The 18,471-nt window shown below is 42.9% G+C and overlaps 1 protein-coding gene across 5 annotated transcripts in view; it reads left to right on the plus strand.

Moving 5' to 3' along the window:
• The window catches only part of MOCOS (molybdenum cofactor sulfurase), a 57,501-nt gene that overhangs the window by 15,989 nt on the left and 23,041 nt on the right, over nucleotides 1-18,471 (plus strand). For all 5 annotated transcript variants that reach the window (XM_025931303.2, XM_086682765.1, XM_086682767.1 and 2 more), the window contains 3 exons: nucleotides 5,931-6,047; nucleotides 7,370-7,828; nucleotides 14,982-15,144. In XM_025931303.2, coding sequence (XP_025787088.1) covers nucleotides 5,931-6,047; nucleotides 7,370-7,828; nucleotides 14,982-15,144 — 739 coding nt within the window. The remainder of the gene's footprint in view (nucleotides 1-5,930; nucleotides 6,048-7,369; nucleotides 7,829-14,981; nucleotides 15,145-18,471) is intronic.

Consider the following 18,471-nt stretch of genomic DNA (forward strand, 5'->3'; position numbering starts at 1 on the left):
CCCTCAACCCCCCACGCCCATCAACCCTCAGTTCTCTGTATTTAAGAGTCTCTTATGGTTTGCCTCCTTCTCTGTAACTTATTTTTCCTTCCCTTCTCCTATGGTCTTCTGTTAAGTTTCTCAAATTCTACCTATGAGTGAAAACACATGATATCTGTCTTTTTCTGATTGATTTATTTCACTTAGCATAATACCCTCCAGTTCCATCCATGTAGTTGCAAATGGCAAGATTTTGTTCCTTTTCATTGCTGAGTAGTGTTCCATTGTATGTATATCCAGGTGGGTTTTCTTGTCACCTTGAGCACCTGTTCACAACAGAATTTCTCTCCCCTGGAACTCTGCAGCCTTTTGGAGCCCTGACATTTGCAGTCCAGGTCTGTGAGTCCTTGCAGTAGCTGTGAGAAAGGCAGCCCGTGCATGATTGGAGAGGCCCAGCCCTTCCTTAGAGGCTCTATACTCTCATAGGCACTCCGTTCTAACAGGTGTGGCTATTTAGTTTACCGGCTCTCCTTTTTTCAGCCAGAAATGGTCATTTTCAGATGTGGAGAGAGAAGGTCCGAGTCCTTGATAGCACTGGAAGGTGACAGCTGACAGCTTGCCAGCAAGGGAAGACACCCTAAAACAATGTAGACAGAAAAGCAGTGTAGACAGAATACCACGTCCGAGGTCATTTCATATATATTCAGCATGGTAGTCCCAGAGATACATCAGATGGTATCATGGCATTACACTATATGGGCCTGCTACCACCAGGTCTTTGAATTCAGAACTCTGAATTCAAACCTGGAATTCAGAACTCTTTCTTTATGGTAAGCAGAAGTGCTGTCCTTCACAAAAGCCCTTGTTTCTGCCATAGTTCGTGCATATTATCAGTTGGAAAGATTTAGTAGTTCGGTTATAACATAGTTTGTGCAGAATACCCTTTGTATCTATTTTTCCCATGAAAACAGTGCAAATAGTGGTTTGTGTTTTGGGAACTGCTTGGGTCCTTGCCATAACTGAGTAAGCTGGTCACTGCTCAGTCCATCAAAATGTCCAGAGGCATACCAAGCACTCTGCCATGGCGATAGATGGTCACCAGATGTGTTGTCCCAGACTGGCGGGGATGGGGAGCGCAAGGCCCTTCCCAGAGCCTGGGTTCCCAGAGCAGCTCTGTGAGGAGCAGGTTCGATGGTCAGATAAGTTTGGAAGAAGGTGTTCATCTTCCCCTGAAAGCCATACTCCCTATCTCCTTTGTTAAATGCAGAATTTCTCAAGGAATCATTCCTCCACCCCTTCTCAATAGCCATAAACTATCTGAGGAACACACTTGAGAAATATTCTTCTGGGGACGTGTTCATTCTTACTCGCATCTGGGAATGGACCCTCTACAACCACAGGTTGTCTCTTGGGTGGGTTTACAGTGCAGACACCCCTTAGTTATACGCTGGCAGCCTGACGCCACTAAGAAACAGGCAATTTTGAATGCTTTTGGTGGTGGTGGGCAGGGGGCGGGTGGAAAATGGAAAATGCATCAAGAGTAAAAGTTTTGCCTTCTTAAATGTATTATTCTGGGTGATGGGTAAAGTAAGTTTCATTCTTGGACCCAAATAAGTTGTACTTCCCTCGAGGGTTGGAGGAGGGCAGGCAGGTGACCATGACATGTGCGGTGGCAGGCAGAGCAGGGAAAGAATTCCTCATTGTCCCAGAGACTTCTTGAAGAGAAGGAAGAGCCTAGGCGGGGAGAGCTTCCTGTCTGGGTGCCCCGCTGACTTTACCAGGATTCTGGTTCCCCGAGGTCACACACAGGATGTGTTTCTCCCTCTGTGCGTTTGTAGAGGAGACTCGTATCATGAATGGATTCCGTGGCTGAGGTGTGACCAACTGTGCCGGCTCAGGAAAGTCCAACATGGTTTTCCTGGGCCACTTCACCATGTGGAAATTCCACAGGGACTTTGGTGGCCTTTAGAAAGATCAAACGTGTCATGGTGGGGTTTGGCTCTCTTTTCACGGGATGTGTAAAATAATTGAGCTTTCTTTCTTTTTTTTTTTTAAATTTTTTAATGTTTATTTTTGAGAGAGAGAGAGAGAGAGAGAGAGAGAGAGAGAGAGAGAGAGAGAGAGAGCACAAGCAGGGGAGGGGCAGAGAGAGAATGAGACACAAAATCTGAAGCAGGCTCCAGGCTCTGAGCTGTTAGCACAGAGCCTGATGCAGGGTTCGAACTCACAAGCTGTGAGATCATGACCTGAGCCGAAGTCAGATGTTTAACTGACTGAGCCACCCAGGTGTTCCAAGGGTCTTGTTTTTGATAGCCAGGGCTCCTAATTTTATTCTCCCCACTGTGGAAGTCACTCTACACAGTGGTTAAGAATGTGGGTCCAGATTCTGACTGCCTTTTGCTTGGCTCTCTGAGCTTGGGCAAGTTAATGTAAGCTCTCCAAGTCTCCATGAAATGGGGATAACTAAGTACCCTGCTGATAGTGTTGCTGATGAGGATTAAATGAGATATAGTGTATACTGCCTGAGCAAGGAGCCCTGGTATGAAGCAAGTGCTCAATAAACAGTGAGCATAGAGGCTCCTGGGCGGGGAGGCTCCAGTGTGCACTGTGGTCAGGCTGGTTCCTTGCCTTCCGGGATGCAGTGCTCATCCTGCCGCAGAAACCAACTCTTTCACCTGGCTGGGCACAGGCTGGGATCCCATAGGGCTCAAGGTGAGAGGGTACTGCCTCATGATGGGGAATTAGGAGGAAGTGTAGGTGTGGCCCAGAGAGCCTCTTGCACCCACATCTTCTTCTTGATGGGGGCCTTCTCTCTTCTTGAATCTCAATGGGTTTGTGACTCTCTCATAACCAGTAAAGTGCCACAGAAGGTGACGCTGTGTGGTGGAAAAAGCAATGCCACATCAGCATTATTCCTCGGGACATCCACTTTTGGGCCCCAAGTTACCATGTAAGAAGTTCTATCCTGAGGCTGCCATGTTGTGAGGAAGCCATGCCATGTGGAGAGGCCAAGCACAGACATGATGGTGGCAGTCCTGCTTTGAGCCTTCCTGGCTGGGGGACCAGACACACACATGCATAAGTAAGTCTCCAGATGATCCCAACCCCCAGACACAATGTCACTCCCAGCCTCACAGACTTCCCAGCTGGGACTTGAGAAATCATGGAGCAGAGTCAAGTGACTCCTCTGTGCTCTTTCTGAATTCTTGACCTACTGTAGCTGTGAGCACAATAAAATGGCTGCTACTTTATCCCCCCACGTTTGGTGGCTTGTGTCACGGCAGTGGTAACTGGAACAGTGAATGTGGGGTGGGGGTGGCATGGCCACTGGAGCCTTCTAATTCTGTTTGGCAGGAGTTGGGGTGGGGCAATGAGGGGACTTCCCTAGCAGCTGCCCGTTGAATGGAGACCACCTGACTCTGGAGATGGAGTGGGCCAGACCCAGTGGTGCTGCTAGGTCTCAGATCAAAGAGCCAGGGGACACCTGGATTTCATTAGCAGGCCTCCACATCACTGAGCTACTTGCCCAGAGTAAAGGAGCAGAGTTGTTTTCCTGAGTCCCCCTCAGTTCAACCCAGACAATGGCTTCTTCTCTGATAGTCCAGGGAAGACAGCTAAAATGAAGACAGCCATGGTCTCAACAGGGTGGGAGGCACCATTGCTGTGCACAGCCTGGCTGGGAGCATGTGCTGGTCGTGTGGTGGCCTGTGGTCTGTGGAGAGCACCGTACTGCTCCTGGCTGCCTCTGGCCACCCTACACTGTGAATTCCCAGGGAGAAAAGTTTCAAAGGTTTTCCCAGCTGGGCACGACGTGTTTGTTTTCCCAAATGCAGTTAGGTGACTCCCCTGAGTTTAGCCTAAGTCACCCAGGCTGAGGACTCTCATCAGGCTCCTAGACCCTTGGGAGAAAGGATCCCTCGACTCATAGCCAGAGGAACCCGGCAACTATCCCTCATGCTAGCCCTGCCTTTGAGCCTTGAGTGAAAGCAGATCACCTCCCAGAGTCTTCAGGAGACAAGAAAGAGCCTTGGAACTTATAGATTGAACAGCAATTCTGTGATTCAACCCCGAGTAAGGGACTCGATGGAGAGCAAATTGATAATGCACAGTGTCAACACAGTAATGTGTGTAGGCCAGGCTGTGCACCCTGACAAGGCTGCTCCGAGGGGTAGCTCAGCTGGGGACTATTCTGTGATCAACCCTGTGCAGAGGATGCCAAGGAGCCACTCCACATCCAGGCTGCGAATCTCACGGGAGCCTATGGGCCCTGTTTAAGAAAATTAAGTTATTATTTTAAAAAATTGAGATAAAATTGGGGCACCTGCGTGGCTCAGTCGGTTGAATGTCTGACTCTTGATTTTGGCTCAGGTCACGTTCCCAGGGTCGTGGGATCGAGCCTCACATCGGAGGCTCCCATGCTGGGCAGGGAGCCTGCTTGGGATTCTCTCTCTCTTTCTCCCTCTGCCCCTCCTCTGCTTGCATGCACACTGGCACTGTCTCTGTCAAATTGAAACAAAATTGAGATAAAATTGACGTATAATATTGTATTGCTTTTAGGTGCACAACATAATTATTTGATATATGTATACAATGTAAAATGATGACTACAGTACGACCAGTTAACATCCATCACCATACATAGTTACACATTTTTTTTCTTGTGATGACAACTTTTAAGATTTACTCTCTTAGCAACTTTCAAACACACATTATAACAGTATCGTCAATTATAGTCACTATGCTGTACATTACATCCCTAGGACTTATTTATCTTGTAACTAGAAGTTTAGAAGTTTGTATCTTTTGACCACCTTTACTCATTTTGCCCACCCACACCTCTGACAGCCACCAGTCTGTTCTCCATATCGATGAGTTTGATTTTTTTTTTTTTTGGTTCCACCTATAAGTGATATCATACAGTATTTGTCTTTGCCTTTTTTTTAAAGTTGTGTCTGATTTTTAAAAAATTTAAATCCAAGTTAGTTAACATATATTATAATAATGGTTTCAGAAGTACAATTTAGTGATTCATCACTTACCTATAATGCCTGGTGCTCATCATATGTGCCCTCCTTAATGCCTATCACCCACTTAGCCCATCCCCCACTCATGTCCCTGTCTATGTCTGACTTATTTCTCTTAGCATCATGTCCTCAAGGTCCATCCATGTTGTCACAAATGATAAATTTCCTTGTTTTCTTTTTTTATGACTGAAAAATATTCCATTGTAACTGTATACCAATTTTCTTCATCCTTTGATAGATACTTAAGTTGTTTTCATGTCTTAGATGTTGTAAGTAATGCTGCGAGGAACATGGGGTGCACATATATTTTCAAGATAATATTTTCATTTTCTTCAGATAAATACTCACAAGGGATTGCTAGATCACAGGGTAGTTCTACTTTCAATTTTTTGAGGAGCCTTTATACTGTTTTCCACAGAGGCTGTGGCAATTTACATTCTCACCAACAGAGCATGAGGGTTCCCTTTCTCTACATTGTTTCTAACACTTGTTATTTCTGTTTTCTTTGTAAGAGGTGTGCAGTGATATTTCATTGTTCCTTTGACTTGCATTTGCTAGATGACTAGTGATATTAAACATCTTTTCATGTACCTCTTGGCCATTCGTATGTCCTCTTTGGAAAAATGTTTATTCGAATCTTCTGTTCATTTTTAATGGTACTATTTGTTGAAACATAAGCTCCTAACTTGGGAGTTTGGCCTGAATTTTGTATTTTCAGTTTTATCAAGCATACATTATAATCCATCTGGATAAACTGTAATTATCAGTGACATTTTAGTAAACCCATGACAGATCATGGCACTTGGGAGCAAAATTCCAAGCTCATATTTTCATTTTCTTGTTAGGAAAGAGGTCCAGATACTGATGCAGGTGATCAGAATAAAACGACATCCTTAACACTGGTTTCGTGTCATATTGACCCCACAGGTGGATAAGATGGCCAGTCTTTACAACATCCATGTGCGAACTGGCTGCTTCTGTAACACTGGGGCCTGCCAGAGGCACCTGGGGATAAGCGACGAGATGGTCAGGAAGCATCTTGAGGTTGGTAATGGTGCTCAGCAAGACCCAGTGGTGGCATCTTCAGCCACCCTGGAGGCTGGTCTCATGGCTGGGGTGAGGGCTGGTTCTGTGGGCTGGGCTCATTTCTCCGAGCCCACCCTGTGGATCTGTGAAGGAAAAGGGGTCAACAAAAAAAGAAAACATAGCACCGCTGTAGCATTCATATTTTGCTTTGAGGGCAAAAATTTAAAGGCAGAATATGGGTGTTAACAGGGGGCAAGCATACGCAAGAATGTGCTTCTATGTGCAGAGGGCCCTTACCTAGTTCAGTCCTACCAGAACATCTCCACACTAGAGTTAGCTCATCGCTGGGCGAGGGGACAAACTCTTCCAGGGGCCAGTCTGCATCTCCCAGAATCCTCTCATCCCTGCCTCTCCTCCTGGCTGAGGTTTTTCACTTCAGGGTACAGCTAATATTTTGAACCATTTCATAAGAATAGTTCAAGTGGCAAAGATAAGAATTGTTCAAGTGACAAAGAACTCTTATTTAGTTTGGAGTAGTTTCTAACTTGAGTTTCTTTTGTTGTCATTAAATATTGTATATACTAGATCCCAACCAACCACGAACTGGATTTTATTTCAAAAGAGAGAGGAAGTCCCGGAATACAAACAAATGCAGTTCCAGATATAATATTTGATCCTGCAGAGTACTGTGGCCCCAGCTCTTGGGTGGCTGGCCTGGGTTCAGTACTGAGGGAGGTGGGTGGGCAGAGCAATGACCGACCCTGGGCAGCCCAGCTTGGAGAGGCTTGGAGACTTCTTGCCTTTTCTCTCCCCCTCTCCAGTAGGAGCACCCAGCCTGCCTTTGGCTTTGGATAGGCCTCGTCTGGTCACTCCCAGAGGGAGCATGTCTGTCTGGCCTTGTTGTCAAGGGCAGCTATCAGGGACATGACCCTCCCTTTGGTTCTGAGGGAGGCTCCAGGGAGCAGCCAGAAGGTGTTTCTCCTGCCACAGCCCTGGGTAGACCAAGAAGCTGACCCATAGTGCTTCTGAAACTTCGGTCCATCTTTTGAGGGATCTGTGGGTTGGCATTGTGTGTGGTTCTGGGTAAATGCCTTCCCTGACGTATTTCTTTTAAACTTTATAATGATCCCTTGAGATTGGTATTGACCCCAATTTATACTTGAGCAAAGTGAGACTCTAGAAAGGGAGTCCTTGTCCTCAGGAAACCCTGCCTCAGGCACACAGCACATATTAGTGTTGGCCATTTTGTTTTCCTGGGTTAGTTTTCTTCTACAAAACCATTTCTGATTTATCCCTGAGGAATGAGTCACTCTGAATGACTTATTTCCCTTTTATTCTAGGCTGGTCACGTCTGTGGAGACGATGTGGACCTCATAGATGGGCATCCTACAGGATCTGTGAGGATTTCTTTTGGATATATGTCTACACTTGAGGATGCTCAGGCCTTTCTCAGGTTCATCATAGCAATGCAACTGCACCAGTGTGATGGCCAGCCTCTTCCTCAGACCACCCCTGGGGAGGTGGGAGCCCCATCAGAGAGCGAGGCTCAGGACGCTGTGCCTGCCACCGTGGACAGATGTAGTTCCTCACCTCGGGAAGATGCTCCCACAGACTCTGGGGTTTCCAACGACTTGCCTACCACTGTGGCTGCAGTGGGTTTGCGCCCACCTCTGCTGATGGCCACCAGAACCCAGCAGACCCCTTCAGAGAAAGCAGCAGGAGTCCTGGATGGGGGCCTTGGGCCACGTGTCATCACCAACCTTTACCTCTACCCGATTAAATCCTGTGCTGCATTTGAGGTAAGGGTTTTAATGGCAGCACCGAGACTGCTTTTTTGTTTGTTTGTTTGTTTACTTTATGACATTGTTTTGATAAAGTGAAGAAAAAAGTACAGAAAGCAAAGCATGCAGAAAATCAAAATAATATTCAGAGTACTGTGACATATGAAGAGTAGTTCTCCTGCCTCTCTTGGTCTGGGCTGACTTTTGAACATGGCTCTGCTTAGGACTCCTGAGAGGCCCTGTTTCTGAATGGTGGATACCTAGTTACTCTGCATAATTATGGACGTAAGTTTCACCGAGTGTATGTGCTGGTTCCCTGCGGAAGCATTTTACCTGCTTTGTTTGGTTCCATCTTTGAAACAATAATATGTGGGGCGCCTGAGTGGCTCAGTCGCTGGAGCGTCTGCCTTCGGCTCAGGTCATGATCTCACGGTTCGTGGGTTCGAGCCCCACGTCAGGCTCTGTGCTGATGGCTCAGAGCCTGGAGCCTGCCTCGGATTCTGTGTGTGTGTGTGTGTGTGTGTGTGTGTGTGTGTGTGTGTGTGTCTGTCCCTCCTCTGTTCATGTTCTGTCTCTCTCTGAAAACAAATAAAATATTTTTTAAAAAGTTAAAAAAATAAAACAACAATTTGCAGTGTGTGGTAATGTCATCTCCATTTAATAGATATGGAGCCTGAGGGCTATTGAGGTTAGGTACTTTGCCTAGTAACCAATGATAGAGTAAAGATTTTAGCCCAGGTCTGCTGATTCCTTGGGTCAATGCTTTTATGTGACTTGTTCTGCTCAACCCTCCCTGTGGATATGAACTACATTATGTCTTGAGACTGACCAGTCAGTCCTGATACCCCTCTATGGCCAAACCGAGGCTATCTTCCTATAATCTGAGTGTGTCCCAAGTCCCAGGCAAAGGTCTCAGACTCCTGAGGCTCTGGGATAACAGGCTTGCTGGTTCCTAGTCAGAGATATCATGGTCATGGCTGTTTGTGGCCTGCCTTTCAGGGTGGCCCCATGGGAGCCTGTGCTCTAAGGAGACCATAAACAGGCAGGTTCACCTTCACTCTCTAATGGAGGAGGATGTGGAGTCCATGTTTCCCCTGTGTGTCAGCACTCTTATTTTCACGGACAGGTCATGTTCCATAAGACGGCCACATAGGGGAGATACTCTGGGTGGGAATTAGTGTCCCATTTTACAGATGGGGACACTGATACTCAACAAGGTTTGCTAAAGGTCTTCTATTCATCTGCTCATTCTACAACTGCATACCAAGCACCTGCTACCTGCCAGGCCTTGGGCCAGCACCATTTTGATGAGCAAATGGAAATTGTTCTTCCCTCAGAGAGTGCAACATCTCAGAAGGGAAACAGACACAGGACCAAACACCACCTATGAACAGAATCACACTGGTGATAAGGGCCAACAAGGCAAGACGTGGGGTGTACGAGAGAGTTCTGGTGGATGGATATCTTAGTCCATTCAGGCTGCTCTAGCAAAGTATCATCAACTGTGTGGCTTGTAAACAACAAATATTTATTTCTCATGGTTCTGGAGGCTGAAAATCTAAGATCTAGGTGCTGGCAGTTTTGATGTCCAATGGGGGCTCACCTCTCATTCATAGAGTTTTCTTTTCTTTTTCTTCTTCTTTTTTTTTTAATGTTTATTTATCTTTGAGCGATAGAGAGATAGAGTACTAGTCGGGGAGAGGCAGAGAGAGAGAGAGGGACACAGTATCTGAAGGAGGCTCCAGGCTTTGAGCTGTCAGCACAGAGCCTGATGCAGGGCTCGAACTCAAAAACCGTGAGATCATGACCTGCACTGAATTCAGACACTTAACCGACTGAGCCATCCAGGCACCCCTCATAGAGTTTTCTCACTGTGTCTTCATGTGGCAGAGCTCTCTGGGGCCTCTTTTATAAGACCTTTAATCACATGACAGCTCCACCCTCATGACCTCGTCACCTCCCAAGTCCTCCTAACCACCCATGTGATGGTATTATCTGAGGTTTCCTTATGATTTCTGTATTTTGGGCAGAAATTCTGTAAGAGTCGTACTATGCTTTCTCAGTGCATCCCAGAAGGAGACATACTGTTGATTTGTTCCAATGCTGGTGACTTAACTTTTATCACTTGCTTAACATGGGGTCTGCCAGGTTTCTCTACTATTAAGTTCATTAATAAATAATTAATCAATATTTGTGGAGGGATAGTTTGAGAACATGTCAATACCCTGTTCCTTGTCAAACTCTTATTCACTAGATTTAGCATCTATTGGTGGGAAACCTACATCGGTGCCTAATCAGTCATTGGTATGATGACTGCAAAATGGTAATTTAAGAAATTCTATCATTCCTTCTAGATTTATCAGTAGGTATTCTATTATAGGATAGACCTTTCTTTCTTCCATATTTATTTCATCATTTATTCTTCTGTCTCTCTTTTTGTATCTGCATGAACTCATGTATTCTTATTTTGCTCAAAAAGTTACAACCCATCATTATCAGTACTTATTTTTTAATTTATTTTTTAAAATGTTTATTTATTTATTTTGAGAGAGAGAGAGCATGCGCACATGAGCAGGGGAGAGGCAGAGAGAGAGAATCCCAATCAGGCACCACATTCAGCACAGAGCCAGACACAGGACTCAATCATGTCCTGTGAGATCATGACCTGAGCTGAAATCAAGTGTTGGATGCCTGAGCCACCCAGGTGCTCATCGATATTTATTGTGATGCTTAAATTGCCACAGACTTGGCCACTAGGAGCTCCTTCAAGTCAGATCCTGTGTCCTTTGATATGCCCCCATCATTCTTTGAGCATTCCCTTACTTTCTGGTGCAACAATAGCTTCTAGACTCACTCTGTATTTCCCCTGCCTGAGAAATGGAGTTGACAATTTCATCAAGGCACTTCACTTCTTATATTAGACAATAAATGATGCTGAGAAACATATATTTGGTTGCTAGGTCTGATTCTTGCTTCTGGGATGTTATTACTCCCAAGCCCTCTCAGTGTACAGAGCTTAGAAATATTTGCTGCTGTGACAAATTATCGTAAACTTTTAACAGGACTTATCTGATGAGATTGGGCCCACCTGGATAATCCAGGAAGCTCTCCCCATCTCAGGGTCCTCAGCTTTAATCATGCCTGCAAGTCCCTTTTGCCTAATTCCAGGGATTAGGATGTGAACATGTTTGGGGGTACCATTATTCTGTCTACCACATATATGTATGTCTTAAGACTTTTGGAATACTCTGCATACTTGTGTGTACACACACATCTGTATCTATCTATCTATCTATCTATCTATCTATCTATCTATCTATCTCTCCGTGTATCACCTATGTCAGCTAGCCATGCTCCTGATTTCCCACTAACACCTCCACTTTCACTCCAACGCCACAGAGTTTATTCTATCTATCCCCCTTTCCATACTTGCAACCCCTTTGAGAAACCTGGCTTCCATATCTTCAACAGATGTTTATTTGCTCAACTCCACCGTATGTAACCAAACCCCACCTTACTGGGGTTCCCCTCTCCTTTAGCACGTGCACACTGGCTGAAAGCTTGGCTCAGATGAAGAGGAAGAAGAAAGGAAGAAGGGGGAAGCCAACACATTAAATTTTAAGGTGACAAATTAAAGGATAGAAAATTATAGACCTATTTGAACAAATAGTTGTGAAGAACTGTGAAGAGTCTGAAGTTTACCCTCCTTGTAAACTAACAAGATAGCCTACCACAGTGTCCTCAATGCTGGCAAAAGGCACGAGACTCCCGGTTCAGAGATAAAGGGCTTTATTACTCACAGAACAGCAGGTAGCATGAGCTTCGTGTTCGGGTTCCTTCTCTGTGCCCCCCAAGTCCCAACAGGGGGTACAGAGGGGCCCAGGTGGATGCTGTGCACATAGCTGAGGAACCCCTCGCTCAGGGAACCTGACTTGTTTTCATAATGGGATGCGAGTAAACCTGCCTGGCTGTTGCTCTGGAGGAAGACATTATAATACTGGACTATGAGCAAACCTGTCCTCCTCCCCAGAGGTTATACAAACATCTTCAAAAAGGTAGTCTGGAACAAAAGGGAAATGAGTGTTTCTGCTTGTTACAGCAGACACACAGCAGAAACGAGAGACCATGGAGAATTGTCTCCAGTAATACATTGTCTTCTAAAAAGCGATTTGTAATTCAAAACATGTTTTCCTATAGAAATAATGATTTAATGATGGTTTCTGGGCTCACCCATAAAGGCTTAAATAGACCCTAATATTGCTGAGCTCGGGTGTTGTACTAACAGAATCAGCTACAGTTTATGGACAGAGTATTTGATACACAAGAAAAATTGATGGGAGAGGTAAAGGGATTAACATCTATTGATTATCTGATATATTTTAGTTGCTTTACATTTTATATTTCATTTTAGTTTTTAGCCAATACTATGAGAAATGAGAATAATGTCCATCTTACCTATGACAAAGCCAAGACTCAGGAAGGTTTGGAAGTTGTTCAAAGTTAATAATGGTTGAGGTGGGATTTAAACCCAGGTCTCAGTCTCCAGAGTACTCCCACCCCCCATTACATGACATTTTCATTTCCTGTATTCTTCCTCCTTGAGTTCTGCACCCTCCCCCTGTGCCAGGCAGCTCTTCTCCTTTACTTTCTGTGGTGCCTTGGTCTTCCCTGATGTCCTCTACTGGAAGACCCACTCCCCAAAATGCTCCTTCATTAAAAATTGCTTCCCTTTCTTTGTTACCCGCAAATGAAGTCTTCAGGTTCTTTCGGGTAGCTGAATCTAGTGCTCAGAGGAAAACAATTGCATGAAATTGATTCACAACTGGTTCAAGAATGATTGTCTCTTAACTATTTCACAAGCGTTTTTTCCACCTTCGCCTGTGCTTCTCTTCAGTGGAGAGCTGGCTCCAGAAGAGCCCTCACTTATGGGGCTACTGTGCATGTGCTGTCACATGAGTGCTGTTAGCAACTAAGCTGTGGACAAAGCTACTATGAAGACCTGGTCATACTTCAATTAAATGTCGTCATTTTTCCCCTAATGCCCTTTTTCTGTTCCAGGATCTCATCCAGGATGTCATAGTATATTTAACGGTCATGTCTCCTTAGGCTTGTATGGGCTGTACCAGTTTCTCAGACTTTCCTTATTCTTGATGACTTTGACAGTTTTGAGAAGTACTGGTCAGGTATTTTTTTAGCATGTCCCTCAGTTTGGGTTTGTCTGAGGTTTTTCTCATGATTAGACAGGGGTTATGGGCTTTTTTGGGGGAGGAAGACCACAGAGGTAAAGTGTTATTCTCATCATATCATATATATCATATATCATATCATATCATATCATATCATATCATAACAAAACATATCATTAGTACATACTATCAACATGACATCACTATTGATGTGAACCCTCATCATCCAGGTTGAGATGATGTTTGCCAAGTTTGTTCACTGTAAAGTTTCTCCTCTACCCCCTTTCCATACTGAACTCTTTGGAAGCAAGTCAGTAAGTATAGCCCACATGCAAGGAGTGGGGAGTTAGGCTCCACCTTCTTGAGCAGGGAACATCTACATCGATTCTTTGAGGTTCTTCTGTATAGGAGATTTAACTTTTCTTATTTACGTATTTGTGTATTTATTATTTATTCAAGCATTTATTTATTTTGGTATTGACTCATGAATATTTATTTTGTATGTTGGGTTATAATCCAATACTACATCATTATTCTTATTTTTGCTCAAATTGTTTTGAGCAGTCTTGGCCAGAGGCATGCTTTCAGTTGACTCCTGCATCCCTTTGCCATACTCCCATCATTCTGTTTTTTGAATACTTCCTTACCTTTCTACCACCACCAGATTCTCCTGATCCAGTCCTAGAATCAACCATTTCTCCAAGGAATCCCAGTTCTTTTATATTGGAGAGTGGTATTAGATTGCAAGATCTATATAGGCAGTGGGTGTAATTTACATTTTAATTTTGTAGAAATATGAAGAATTCGGGAAAACTTGTATACTTAAAGTGGATCAACTCAGTGACCACTCCAGTGTAGCCATAATTTGTGCAAGAAATATGTCTGCAGTATCAGGGTATGCCTGTACAGGAATTCACCACTGTGGAAGGATATACAGAAAGCAGGAGTGATGGAGGCTTATGGGAAGGGGAGCTTGGGGACTGGGTGGGGTGGAGACGTACTTTCCATGCACACTTTTGTTCTCTCTGAATGTTGCTCCATGCACATACATTATCCACGTAAAAGACAGCTTGATGGGAATGCAAGCTGGTGCAGCCACTCTGGAAAACAGTATGGAGGTTCCTCAAAAAACTAAAAATAGAACTACCCTACGATCCAGCAATTGCACTACTAGGCATTTATCCACGGGATACAGCTGTGCTGTTTCGAAGGGACACATGCACCCCTATGTTTATAGCAGCACTATCAGCAATAGCCAAAGTATGGAAAGAGCCCAAATGGCCATCAATGGATGAATGGATAAAGAAAATGTGGTATATATATATATATATATATATATATATATATATATATATATATACAATGGAGGATTACTCGGCAATCAAAAGGAATGAATCTTGCCATTTGCAACTATGTGGATGGAACAAGAGGGTATTATGCTAAGCGAAATTAGAGAAAGACAAAAATCATATGACTTCACTCATATGAGGACTTTAAGACACAGAACAGATGAACACAAGGGAAGGGAAGCAAAAATAATATAAAAACAGGGAGGGGGACAAAACAGAAGAGACTCATAAATACGGAGAACAAACTGAGGGTTACTGGAGGGGTTGTGGGAGGCGGGATGAGCTAAATGGATAAGGGGCACTAAGGAATCTACTCCTGAAATCTTTGTTTCACTATATGCTAATCTGAATGTAAATTTTAAAAAATAAAAAATAAAACAAGTTAAAAAAAAAAAAAGACAGCTCGAAGAGGAGAAAGGTAAGAAGTGGATCTGGAGGGTGAATGGAAGGTATCTAGCTCTCTCACGGTCTCTTTGCATTGTCTTCTTTGCTTTACTTTCTTTTTTTCCTTCATTTCCTCCTCCAAGAGTATGTCCTGAATTCGGGAAGATTGTCTGTACTTGTGCAGCCACTGTGCAATAATGTGAAGACCATTTTTGAGGAGCCGTGCCCTAAAATACTTACCTTTTTCTTTAGGTGACGGAGTGGCCTATAGGAAGCCAAGGGCTGTTGTATGACCGGAGCTGGATGGTTGTGAATCACAATGGCGTTTGCCTGAGTCAGAAGCAGGAACCCCGGCTCTGCCTGATCCAGCCCTTCATTGACCTGCAGCAAAAGATCATGGTCATCAAAGCCAAAGGTGCGAAAACTGGGTTCGTCTTTACGAATTAACTGTCAAGAGTAGCTTTTCTTCTCCCATGAGAGAAAAATAATAGGTTTTCCTCTGCCAAATATTAAAATAATCCTGATGGAAGTGAAATGATGTCTGAAAGACAACAAAATGTTTCTGCTCCTTGTGTTTAGAGAAATTTCTGGAGAGAGGTAAAGATCTAATGAATCACTCGAAAAATAAAGAAATATAAAATTTGATTTATCTTTTTACTTATATTCTCTTTATTTCCATCACCTGTCATGATATGTACTCAAACTTTAATTCTTCCTTGTTGATTTTTTGTTATGAACTATCTAATATATATAAAAGCGTAGATCAGCTCTGTGCAATGGAACTTTATTTGATGATGGAAATGTTCAGTATCTATTTAGTCCAGATTGGTAGCCATTAGTTACCTGTGGCTATTGAGCACATGAAATGTGGCTAGTGGGAAGTGTATAGTTCAGGAGTTTTTTGGTGTATTCACAATTGCCTCTTCTGAATGCTTCATATAAATGGGATTGTGTTGTATGTGACTGGCTTCTTTCACTTAGCATCATGTTTTTGAGGGTCATCTATATTGTCGAATAATATTCCATTGCATGGATATACCATTAAAAATTCATTTATTAGTTGAAGGATATTTAGATTGTTTCCACTTTTTGGCTATTTGAAATCATGCTGCTGTGAACATTTGTGTACAAGTTTTTGTGTGGACATGTTTTCAATTTTCCTGGGTCTGTACCGAAGGGTAGAATTGCTGGGTCATGTGGGAACTCTGTGTTCAGCATTTCCAAAGTGGCTGCATCACGATTTTATATGCCCACCAGCAATGTATGGTGGTTTTAATTTCTCCACGTCCTCAACACTTATTATTTTCTGTTGCTTTTGTTTTTTAATAGCCATCAGAATGGTGTGTAGTGGTACGTATGTGGCTTTGATTTGCATTTCCTTAATGATTATATTTTCATATGTTTATAGGTCATTTGTATATCTTCTTCAGAAAAATATCTATTAAGATTCTTTGCTTGTTTATTTTTGAATTATTGAGTTGTAAGTGTCCTCTATACATTCTGTGTAGAAGTCCCTTTTCAGATCTATGATTTTCAAATATTTTCTCCCATTCTGTAGGTTGTCTTTATACCTTCTGGATGGCTCTTTTACTTTTTTTTAATTTTATTTTTTATTTTTTAAAATTTACATCCAAATTGGTTAGCATATAGTGAAACAATGATTTCAGGAGTAGATTCCTTACCCATTTAGCCCATCCCCCCTCCCACAACTCCTCCTGTAACCCTCTGTTTGTTCTCCATATTTATGAGTCTCTTCTGTTTTGTCCCCCTCCCTGTTTTTATATTATTTTTGCTTCCCTTCCCTTGTGTTCATCTGTTCTGTGTCTTAAAGTCCTCATATGAGTGAAGTCATATGATTTTTGTCTTTCTCTGACTGACTAATTTCACTTAGCATAATGCCCTCTAGTTCCATCCACGTAGTTGCAAATGGCAAGATTCATTCTTTTTGATTGCTGAGTAATCCTCCATTGTATATATATATACCACATCTTCTTTATCCATTCATCCATTGATGGCCATTTGGGCTCTTTCCATACTTTGGTTATTGTTGATAGTGCTGCTATAAACATGGGAGTTCATGTGTCCCTTCGAAACAGCACACCTGTATCCCGTGGATAAATGCCTAGTGGTGCAATTGCTGGGTCGTAGGGTAGTTCTATTTTTAGTTTTTTGAGGAACCTCCATACTGTTATCCAGAGTGGCTGCACCAGCTTGCATTGCCACCAACAATGCAAAACAGATCCTCTTTCTCTGCATCCTCACCAACATCTGTTGTTGCCTGAGTTGTTAATGTTAGCCATTCTGACAGGTGTGAGGTGATATCTCAGTGTGGTTTTGATTTGTATTTCCCTGATGATGAGTGATGTTGAGCATTTTTTCATGTGTTGGTTGGCCATCTGGATGTCTTCTTTGGAGAGGTGTCTATTCATGTGTTTTGCCCATTTCTTCACTGGATTATTTGTTTTTTGGGTGTTGAATTTGGTAAGTTCTTTATAGATTTTGGATACTAACCCTTTATCTGATATGTCGTTTGCAAATATCTTCTCCCATTCTCTTGGTTGCCTTTTAGTTTTGCTGATTGTTTCCTTTGCTCTGCAGAAGCTTTTTATTTTGATGAGGTCCCAGTAGTTCATTTTTGCTTTTGTTTCCCTTGCCTCTGGAGACGTGTTGGGTAAGAAGTTGCTGCAGCCAAGATCACAGAGGTTTTTGCCTGCTTTCTCCTCGAGGATTTTGGTGGCTTCCTGTCTTACATTGAGGTCTTTCATCCATTTTGAGTTTATTTTTGTGTATGGTGTAAGAAAGTGGTCCAGGTTCATTCTTCTGCATGTTGCCATCCGGTTTTCCCAGCACCACTTGCTGAAGAGACTGTCTTTATTCCATTGGATATTCTTTCCTGCTTTGTCAAAGATTAGTTGGCCATATGTTTGTGGGTCCATTTCTGGGTTCTCTATTCTGTTCCATTGATCTGAGTGTCTGTTCTTGTGCCAGTACCATACTGTCTTGATGATTACAGCTTTGTAGTATAGCTTGAAGTCTGGGATTGTGATGCCTCCTGCTTTGGTTTTCTTTTTCAAGATTGCTTTGGCTATTAGAAGTCTTTCCTGGTTCCATACAAATGTTAGGATTATTTGTTCTAGCTCTGTGAAGAATGCTGGTGTTATTTTGATAGGGATTGCATTGAATGTGTAGTTTGCTTTGGGTAGTATCAAAATTTTAACAATATATGTTCTTCCTATCTAGGAGCATGGAATCTTTTTCCATTTTTTTGTGTCTTCTTCAATTTCTTTCATAAGCTTTCTATAGTGTTCAGTGTATAGATTTTTCACCTCTTTGGTTAGATTTATTCCTAGGTATTTTATGGTTTTTGTGCAACTGTAAATGGGATTGATTCCTTGATTTCTTTCTGTCGCTTCATTGTTGGTGTATAGGAATGCAACCGATTCCTGTGCATTGATTTTATATCCTGCAACTTTGCTGAATTCATGGATCAGTTCTAGTAGTTTTTTGGTGGAATCTTTTGGGTTTTCCATATAGAGTATCATGTCATCTGCGAAGAGTGAAAGTTTGACCTCCTCCTGGCCAATTTGGATGCCTTTTAGCTCTTTTACTCTTAATCTGCCTATATCACTATATTTAAAGTGAGTTTCCTGTATCCAGCATACAATTGGCTCGTGCTTTTTTATCCACTTTGACAATCTCTGTATATTTATTGGTGTGTCCTGTTGGGATTTTTATTGCAAAA

This window comes from Puma concolor, chromosome D3 (genome assembly GCF_028749965.1).
Source record: "Puma concolor isolate L17-30 chromosome D3, mPumCon1.1.hap2, whole genome shotgun sequence".
Taxonomy (NCBI): domain Eukaryota; kingdom Metazoa; phylum Chordata; class Mammalia; order Carnivora; family Felidae; genus Puma; species Puma concolor.